Source organism: Aureococcus anophagefferens (assembly GCF_000186865.1).
Source record: "Aureococcus anophagefferens unplaced genomic scaffold AURANscaffold_68, whole genome shotgun sequence".
NCBI classification, from domain to species: Eukaryota; class Pelagophyceae; order Pelagomonadales; family Pelagomonadaceae; genus Aureococcus; species Aureococcus anophagefferens.
Window position 1 is genome coordinate 29,916 of NW_008705619.1, and position 8,789 is coordinate 38,704.

An 8,789-nucleotide genomic window follows, 5' to 3' on the forward strand; every position below is an offset into this window, starting at 1 on the left:
CCCGGTTCCGTGGACGACCGGGGCCGCTTCGACATGCGGCCCGGGGCCGCCTGGCGACGCTACTCGCGGAGCGGCCAGTTCCTCGTCGACGTCTTCCTGCTGCCGCCGTGGTGGCTCCTCGGGCCGCCGCTCCGGCGATGGCTCGCGCCGCCGCCGAAGCAAACCTTGCCTGACGCGACGGGGTTCCTGGCGTTGCGTGTCGTCTCCTGGCTGCGCTACGCGCCGCCCGTCGACGGCGTCGTGCGCTGGTGGCGCGGCGCGGAGGACGCGCGCCTGCTTCTCGCCGCGGAGCCGCCGGCGGTCGTGAAGCGCTGCCTCGACGACTACGTGATCCCCTGGCTGCTGGGCCACGGCCTGGAACGCTGGGTGACGTTCGCGCGGCGCCTCCCGGACCTCGGCGACGTCGCCAACGAGTACCGCGTCTGGCGGCGGGCCGCGTATTCCATCCTCACGTCGCTCAAGCTCGTCTTACTGGCGCTCGCGGTGCGCCGCGCCCACCGCGAGCGCCTGCTCCTCTTCGACGCCCTGCGGTCGCGCGCGGCGCACCGCATCTACAGCGCCCTGCGCCTCAACGCGGCGAAGCGGCGCCTCGAGCGGTCGCGCGCGGAACTCAAACGGTCGTCGTCGAGCCACAGCTTCGCGTCCTTCGAGTCGCTCGAGCCGAACGCCGTCTCCGACGACGACGACGACGAGCGGTCGCCGCGGCTCCCGCGGAACTCGCGGTCCGAGATCCCGGCGGTGACGCCCGCGCGGGCCTGGATCCGATTCCGGGACCCGTCGCGGACGCTCCTCGCGGCCCTCGGCAGCCGGCGCCGGCCGTCGGTCTGCGAGGACATCGACGGCCCGGGCGACCTCACGCCGCCCTCCCTCATGTTCTAACATGCCTGTGTTGTGACTTGCCTCAGATGATCGACGGCGGCGCGGCCGGCGGCGCGGGCTCGACGGGCGGCGGGTCGAGCGCGAGCTTGATCTCGCGCTCGAGCGCGGCCGCGTCGCACTTGAGGCGGCCCGCGATGGACCGGAGCGCCGCGGGATCCGAGACCTGCGGAGGGGAAATATGGCGTGAGCCCGGCGCGACGAGACGCGAGGAACGCCGCGCGCGGCAAAACGCAGCACTCAAAATCTCCGGGACGCGGCGCTCGCGTACGCGATTGCGCAGGGTCTGGATCTCGCCGCGCGCGGCGTCGACCTCGACCTCGAGGGACTCGCGCAGCTGCTTCGCCGAGAGGACCTGACTCGCGAGGACCGTGACGGCGAAGGACACACCGATGTTGAACACGCCCTGCCCGTTGCGTCCCAGGAACTCGCGCAGCGACCACTGCTTCACCGCGTCCGGCGCCTTGGCCTCCGTCGCGAAGCCGCGCAGGCAGCGAATCGATCTCGCAGCAAACATGCTCTTGTCTCGCGGTACAAGGTGCAGTCTTTGTTGAACCTAGCTGCCCGCCGCCAATCGATTATTGATCTGTGCTCACTTTCCGAGGCGCCGTGCTCGACGCTGCTGAACCATGGCGCCGTCGCCGACGACGACCCCGCTCGTGACCAAGGGCACGAACTTCGGCGACAGCCAGTACAGCGTCCTCGAGGTCGACCAGAAGGGCAAGGACGCCATGGAGAAGATCCCCAAGCCCAAGGGCCCGATCATCTGGGCGACGTCGAACAGCCCGGGCTTCGGCAACGTGCCGGGCCTGCCCTCCAACGCGGAGAACCCCGCGCTCAAGTAAGGCTGAACCCCGCCGCGGGACGCTCCGGCGGCGGGGCGGCGCCGCCGACGGAGCGCCGCGCCGCCGCCGCCTTCGCTCGAGTCCCGCGCGCGGCGCGCGGCGCGGCCGGCGAGCGCGCCCCTCCACGAAGACTAAGTGATTTTTCTTATTCTCCGCGCTTGTGTGCGCAGCCCTGCTCTGGGGCGCGGTGCGGCCGGAAGCTCGCGGGAGGGGCCGGCCGGCCTTTGCCCTTTGGCCGCGACGGGAGGATAGGCCTGAGGATTCCACTGAGATAGCTCACGGAAACACGATTGTAGCAGGAAGAAGAAGCACGAGTGCGGTCCGCCTTACGAGCGAGCGGGCCCCCGCGGTCGGCGGCGGCGCGGCGCGCGTCCCCGCGGGGCGGGCGCGCGGCGCCTAGCTCTCGACGAGGTTCGCCGGGACCTTGGCCGCGGCGAGCTCGTCGCGCATGGCGTCGATGGTGACCTTGTAGTCCTCCTCGGTGCGGGGGTCGCGGAAGATCGCGGACCCGGCGACGAACATGTCGACGCCGGCCTCGGCGACCTCCTTGATGTTGGCCCCCGAGACGCCGCCGTCGATCTCGAGGCGGATGTCGTAGCCCGACGCGTCGATGAGCTTGCGGGCCTCGCGCGCCTTGTCGAGCGTCGCGGGGATGAAGGACTGGCCGCCGAAGCCGGGATTCACGGACATGAGGAGGATGATGTCGACCTTGTCCATGACGTACTTGAGGATGTCGAGGGGCGTCGCCGGGTTGAAGACGAGGCCCGCCTTGCAGCCCGCGCCGCGGATGAGCTGGAGCGTGCGGTCCACGTGGGGGCTCGCCTCCGGGTGGAACGTGATGTACGACGCGCCCGCGTCCGCAAAGTCGCCGACGATGCGGTCCACGGGCGACACCATGAGGTGCACGTCGATGGGCGCCGTGACGCCGTGCTTGCGCAGGGCGCTGCAGACCATGGGGCCGATGGTGAGGTTCGGCACGTAGTGGTTGTCCATGACGTCAAAGTGCACGACGTCCGCGCCCGCGGACAGCGAGTTGACGACCTCCTCGCCGAGGCGCGCGAAGTCGGCGCTGAGGATCGACGGCGCGATGAGGAAGTCCTTGTCGGGCTCGATGAGCTCCATGCGCATCGACGACTTGGCCGCGGGAGCGCGGAGCCGCGGGAGCGCCTTGGGCGCGACGAGCGCCGCGGCGGAAGACGCGGCGAGAGCGAGGAGGAGGGCCTGCATGATCTGCGGCGGGGAGATGGGATTAGATGAAGTAGTTATGTTGCACGGGCACCGAACGACGCACTGAGATCGAGGACAAAGAGGGGCTACGCTCGTACGCTCGGGACTCGAATCACGACGCTCTGACGTTGCTGCTCGCGGCAACTTGACGTCAAGCTGCACTCGCTGACGCGATTTTTTTGCTTGCGACGGCACAGAACACCAGGGATACCAAGCTTCGTATTCTCAACGTAGGGCACGCCTTGTACGCGCTTGACACAGCCCCCCGTCGCCGCGAGCGACGCGACGCGGCGCGGCCGGCAAGACGGCCAGTGAAATTGAGATTGCAGGGAGGCTCGTTAGTTAGCAGGGGAAAGGGGGGGGATGTGTGTGTGTTGTTCTCCTCGACGGCCGCCTAGATCGCGGGGACCTTGGCGCGGTCGAGGAGCTTGGCCGCGGTGCCGACGATGTGCTTCGCGTTGAGGCCCGCGGCCTCGTACTGCTGGAACTGCGTCGCGGTCTCGATGAAGGCGTCGGGCAGGACCATGGGGCGGACCTTGAGGTTGCCGTCGTCGAGCGCGCCGTCGAGGGCGAGGAAGTGGAGCACGTAGTCGCCGAAGCCGAGCACGGAGTTCTCCTCGATCGTGATCAGCACGTCGTTCTCCTTCGCGAGCTTGCGCACGAGGTCGATGTCGAGGGGCTTCATGAAGCGCGCGTCGGCGACCGTCACGGCGACGTCGTCGTACTCCCCCTCCAGCTCCTTGGCCGCCTCGGCCGCGGCCGCGAGCCGCGTGCCCAGCGAGAGGATCGCGACCTTTTTGTTTGCGCCGGGCCGGCCCTTCACACCGTCCTTGATGATGCGGCCCTTGCCGACGGGCAGGACCTCGCCCGCCTCGGGCACCTCGGTCAGCCCGAGGTCGAAGAGGTCGTTGAGCTTCTCCAGGCCGTAGCCCGTGCCGCGCGGGTAGCGGACGCAGGACGGCTTGTCGTCGATCGCGTACGCCGTCGCGATCATGTTCCGCAGGTCCACCTCCTCCGCCGGCGCCATGATCACGAGGCCCGGCATGCAGCCGAGGTAGGTCAGGTCGAAGGACCCGTGGTGCGTCGGCCCGTCGTTGCCGACGAGGCCCGCGCGGTCGAGGATGAACCGCACGGGCAGGTCCTGGATGACGACGTCGTGGACGAGCTGGTCGTAGCCCCGCTGCATGAACGTCGAGTAGATGCAGCAGAAGGGCTTCAGGCCCTCCACGGCGAGGCCCGCGGCGAAGGTCACCGCGTGCTGCTCCGCGATGCCGACGTCGTACGTCCGCTTCGGGAACCGGCGGCCGAAGATGTCCATGCCCGTGCCGCCGGGCATGGCCGCCGTGATGCCGATGACGTCGCGGTCCTTCTCCGCCAACCGGCAGAGCTCGTTGGCGAAGATGGTCGTGAGCGACGCGGGCTTGGGCGGCGCGCCCGGCGCCGGCGGCGCGCCCTTGAACTGCTTGCCCGTCGCGACGTCGAACTTGGCGACGCCGTGCATCTTGTCGCTCGCCTGCATGGCCGGGGCGTAGCCGTAGCCCTTCTCCGTCTTGATGTGGAGCAGCACGGGCTTGTTCGACGGCGTGTCCCGCAGATTCTCGAGGATGGGCACGAGGTTCTCTAAGTCGTGGCCGTCGACGGGGCCGATGTAGTAGAAGCCGAGCTCCTCGAACAGCGTGCCGCCCGTGACGATGCCGCGGGCGTACTCGTCGATCTTCGCGTTGATGGCCTGGATCTCCGACGGGAAGAGCGAGGAGATGCCCTTGGCGACCTGCCGAAAGTCCGCGAAGGGCTTCGACGAGATGAGGCGCGACGTGTAGGCGCTCAGCGCGCCGCTGGGGATGACGCCGCCGGCGGAGGGCGTGCCCGTGGGCAGCGACACCTGGCCGTTGTCGTTGAGCACCGTGATCATGCGCGCCTGGAGGTAGTTGGCGTTGTTCATCGCCTCGAAGGCCATGCCGCCGGTGATCGCGCCGTCGCCGATGACCGCGATGCAGTTGTTCTGGGCCCTGCCCTTCTGGCTCTTGCCCACGGACATGCCCAGCGCCGCGGAGATGGACGTCGACGAGTGGCCCGCGCCGAACGCGTCGTACTCGGACTCGGCGCGCTTCTGGAAGCCGGAGAGGCCGTCCTGCTGGCGGAGCGTGCCCATGCGCGACCGGCGGCCCGTGAGGATCTTGTGCGGGTAGCACTGGTGGCTCACGTCCCACATGATGCGGTCCTCGGGCGCGTCGAAGACGTAGTGCAGCGCCGTCGTCAGCTCGACGACGCCGAGGCTCGAGCTCAGGTGGCCGCCCGTCTTCGACACCGCGCGGATCACGTCCCACCGCAGCTCGTGCGCGAGCTGCTTCAGCTCCGCGATGCTGAACTTCTTCATGTCCCGCGGCTCGATGACGCTGTCCAGGAGCGGCGTCCGGTCCGGCCCCGTGTACCCCGACGACCCGCCGAAGTTGTAGGGCGTGTCCGACACCACCGTTCGTCGTCGCGAACCAAAAAGCGACGACGGCGCGACGAGGGCCGCCGCGGGCGCCAGGCACAAAAACAGGAGGGCCATCTTCGGCATGCCGCGCTGCTGCGCGAGCATCATAAGCTCACAACCGCGGGCGACGAGAGCGTCTACGTCGCGTCTGAGCCGAGCTGAGGACTTCAACATCACGGGTGTCCTGCGGCTAGCGAAGTCGCGATCATCCCCGCGCCTGAGGCCATCTCGAGGACCACTCCAAAACCCCCTTTTTACCCCGCCCGCGCACCACACGCCGCGATGTCGCCATCCAGCTTCGCCGCGAGCGCGTCGTAGAGCGCGAGGTCGTCCCCGAGCGCGCCCAGCACGTAGGCGCGCGCGGCCGCCGCGTCGGGCCGCGCGCGGAACCGGAACAGGTCGCCCGCGAGCGCGGCGACCGCGGCCTCGCGGCGCGCCTCGACGGCGCCCGGCTCGTCGTCCGGGACGCCCTCGGCCAGGCGCAGAAAATGGGACGGCAGCACCGTCTCCAGCGTCCGGAACGACTCTCGAACCCTCGTCTCCGCGACGACGACTTGGAAAAACGCGTCCGCGTTCTCCAGGGCCCCCGCGGGCCGCCCGAGCTTGGCGCACGTCGCCTCGTCCGCGGCGCAGAACCACCTGACCAGGCGGTCCGCGCATTCCGCGCACGCGCCCGGCGCCGCGTCGCGCGACGCGCAGCCCGCGAGGAACGCCGCGCAGCCGTCCTTTTTCGCCGCGTCCGCGGGATCGCGGATCCACGCGATCAACACCGGCGCGCCCGCGACGTGCACGGGCGGCTGGGGCAGCTTGCCGACGACGGCGATGGACGCGTAGCGCGTCTTGGACAGCGCACACTTCTTGAGCGACTTGTCGACCCACGACGGGCTCGCGCGCGGCTCGACGCGGCACGGCGACGCGTCGTTGTCCTTGGACAACACCTCCAACCGCTTCAGCAGCGCCGCATCCAAGCTCGGCGCGCCGCCGCCGAACTCGCCGGCCTCGGCGACGACCACCAAGGGGTGGCCGCCGCCGAGCGCCGGGCAGGGCCGCTTGTACGCGTCCAGCAGCGCCGCGGCCCGCGCCTGCCCCTCGAGCGCGGCGCGACGGTCGAAGGTCGCCGCCGCGCCGGCGTCGTGGCCGTGGATGAGGAGGCAGTGCACGCGCTCGCCGGCCTTGTTCGTGACCAGCCCGCAGGACGCCGCGCCGCGGCAGTTGTAGGTCCGCGGCAGCTTCGCGAACGTCGCCGCGCGCGTCTCCGCGGCCCAGCGCAGCGCCTCCTGGAGCACGGGCTGCTCGCGCCGCGTCGCGCCCATGACCCGGCCGTACTCCGCCTCCCAGCGCGCCCACAGCGCGAGGGCCCGCGCGTTCTTCCGATACACCAGAACGCCGCCGTTGACGATCGTCTCGTGCTGCGCGACGCCGCCCGCGTCCGCGTCGCCCAGCGCGTCGAAGAGGGCGCCGAGCGGGCCGCAGGCCAACGTGTCGCTGTCCATGTAGACCGTGAGGTCGTAGGGCGTGAAGCGCAGTGCCCTCAGCTTCTGCACGCGAAACCCCATGCTGTCGCCCGTCGCCGTGCCGGGCAGCAGCCGCTCGCTGCCCAGGACGACGTCGAAGGTGGACCGCGACGACCCGCCGGACCGCTCCCGCGACGCGAGCTCGCCGAGCGTCGCGCCGTCGGCGACGAGCGTCATGTTGCACGCCGGCTCGACGTGCCGCAGCTGCGACGCGGCGACGAGCACCTCGTCGAGGCGGTTCGACACGAAGAGGTAGCCGCGCGTCTCGGCGCGGGTTCGCGCGCAGAGCCATGCGATGGCGAAGCACACGCGGTGCCTCATCGAATCTGCTCGCTTTCGCGTTGTCAAAATCTCGCTCCCATCATGTCAACTCGCTGGGTCAACATGCAGTGCATGCTGCGACGTTGCTGCGCCGATGGTGTCGCCAGGTGCTCGTCCTGCTGCGCTCCAGCGACTGCGTAGCGCGCCCGTATCACTACACAGGATGATAGTATGTACAGAGAGGATGATTAGCGACGCGACCTCTGGCCGCGACCGTGGTGTGATTCTCGCTGACGCGTGCGAGCCTACTTCCTCCAGAACATCAGACGGCCGGGGAGCCGCCTGATGCGCTTGAAGAGCCCGACCGGGGCCTCCTCGGCGGCGGCCTCCGCGACCTCGGCGTCGACCGGCTCGTCGTCCGCGGCCGTCACCGCCTCGACGACCGCCTTCGGCGCGTACTTCTCAGTCAGGTCAGCCATCAACTTCGTCTGCCAGTCAAAGATCCCGCCGTTGGCCGAGTCGGCCGAGGAAACGGAGGCCTCGAGCCGCGCCGGCGCGTGGGCGCGGGCCGCGGGAGCGAAGCCTGCGTCGGGAGCCGTCGTCTCGCGCCGCGCGCGCCGCGGCGCGCCTCGCTACACCCATTGCCGAACGAGCGCTCGCGTTCGATGACGGCTCTTCGTGGCGCGGCGCGCGGAGCCTGGCAGCGCGCCATCGCTCGCGCACACGTCGCTGCGATCGAATGTTCTTCTCTCGAAACCGCCGCTTGGCAAGCGTATTGCTCTCGCTGATTGCAATCGCGGACACGGCGGACGCGCCCGAGGCGCCGGCGATGCAGATGGCCACGATGACGGAACGAATCATGGTCTTAGAGCTTCGGCAGGTTGCGAACAGACGGGCGCCGTGGACGAGCACAAGAAGGCCGGATCGGCTCAACTTGGGCTTTGCGATTCTTGAATCCAATGTTGTGGCAAAAAAAAACGCGCTGCACGAGTCCGCGCGACCGGTGGTGGCGCCCGAATTCCGGGTGGGCCCGGCCGTCGGCACCAAGGGCCGCGGCCGCACCAACTGCGGTAGCAACGCGCGCGCGCGCGCGATTTTCAAGGTGGAGCGCGCGGCGTCCCACTTCGACCAGCTCGCACGCAGGGCTGGAAAGAGAGCTGGCGCGGCGAGTCTCGAAGCAGCGCAGCACCGGTAAGCACCGCGCACCAACGCCAGGTGCCGTCGACGCCCGCCGGGAGGTTCTAAACTTCACCTTGAGTTCATGCTGAACCATTGGCGATCTGCGTGCGGCCGGCCTCGCACCAGCGTACAATGGGACTCATCGCGGCGGCCGACGGCCTGCTCTGCGTCGGCATCGGCCGCGGCGCCGTGGTCGCGCGGCGGGGTTCGGACGGCGCCTGGTCGTCGACCGTGCTCGAGAGCAAGGACGCGGTCGTCTGCGTCGCCTGCAGCGGCGACGGCGCCCTCGTCGTCACGGCCTCGAGCGACAAGGTCCTGCGCTGCTACGACGGCGGCGCGCTCGCCGGCGAGGCCGTCGCGCCGCGGCGGCCGAGCGCGCTCGCCCTCGCGCCGCTGCCCGGCGGCGGC

At 70.0% G+C, this 8,789-nt stretch overlaps 3 protein-coding genes across 3 annotated transcripts in view; 1 reads left to right on the forward strand and 2 right to left on the reverse strand.

Annotated features, from left to right (window-relative positions):
- The window catches only part of AURANDRAFT_68137 (expressed protein), a gene marked incomplete at both ends in the record, with an annotated part of 3,717 nt that extends 1,996 nt beyond the window's left edge, over window positions 1-1,721 (forward strand). The window contains 3 exons of the mRNA XM_009043755.1: window positions 72-872; window positions 1,301-1,349; window positions 1,545-1,721. Coding sequence (XP_009042003.1) covers window positions 72-872; window positions 1,301-1,349; window positions 1,545-1,721 — 1,027 coding nt within the window. The remainder of the gene's footprint in view (window positions 1-71; window positions 873-1,300; window positions 1,350-1,544) is intronic.
- Window positions 1,722-2,117: 396 nt separating this feature from the next.
- On the reverse strand, window positions 2,118-2,843 carry RPE (Ribulose-phosphate 3-epimerase; the record flags this gene model as incomplete). Its single annotated transcript, XM_009043767.1, has 1 exon — window positions 2,118-2,843. One exon carries the CDS (start codon window positions 2,841-2,843, stop codon window positions 2,118-2,120), a length of 726 nt encoding a protein of 241 aa, XP_009042015.1.
- A 499-nt stretch (window positions 2,844-3,342) lies between these two features.
- On the reverse strand, window positions 3,343-5,325 carry AURANDRAFT_59650 (hypothetical protein; the record flags this gene model as incomplete). Its single annotated transcript, XM_009043766.1, has 1 exon — window positions 3,343-5,325. One exon carries the CDS (start codon window positions 5,323-5,325, stop codon window positions 3,343-3,345), a length of 1,983 nt encoding a protein of 660 aa, XP_009042014.1.
- Window positions 5,326-8,789: the final 3,464 nt, after the last annotated feature.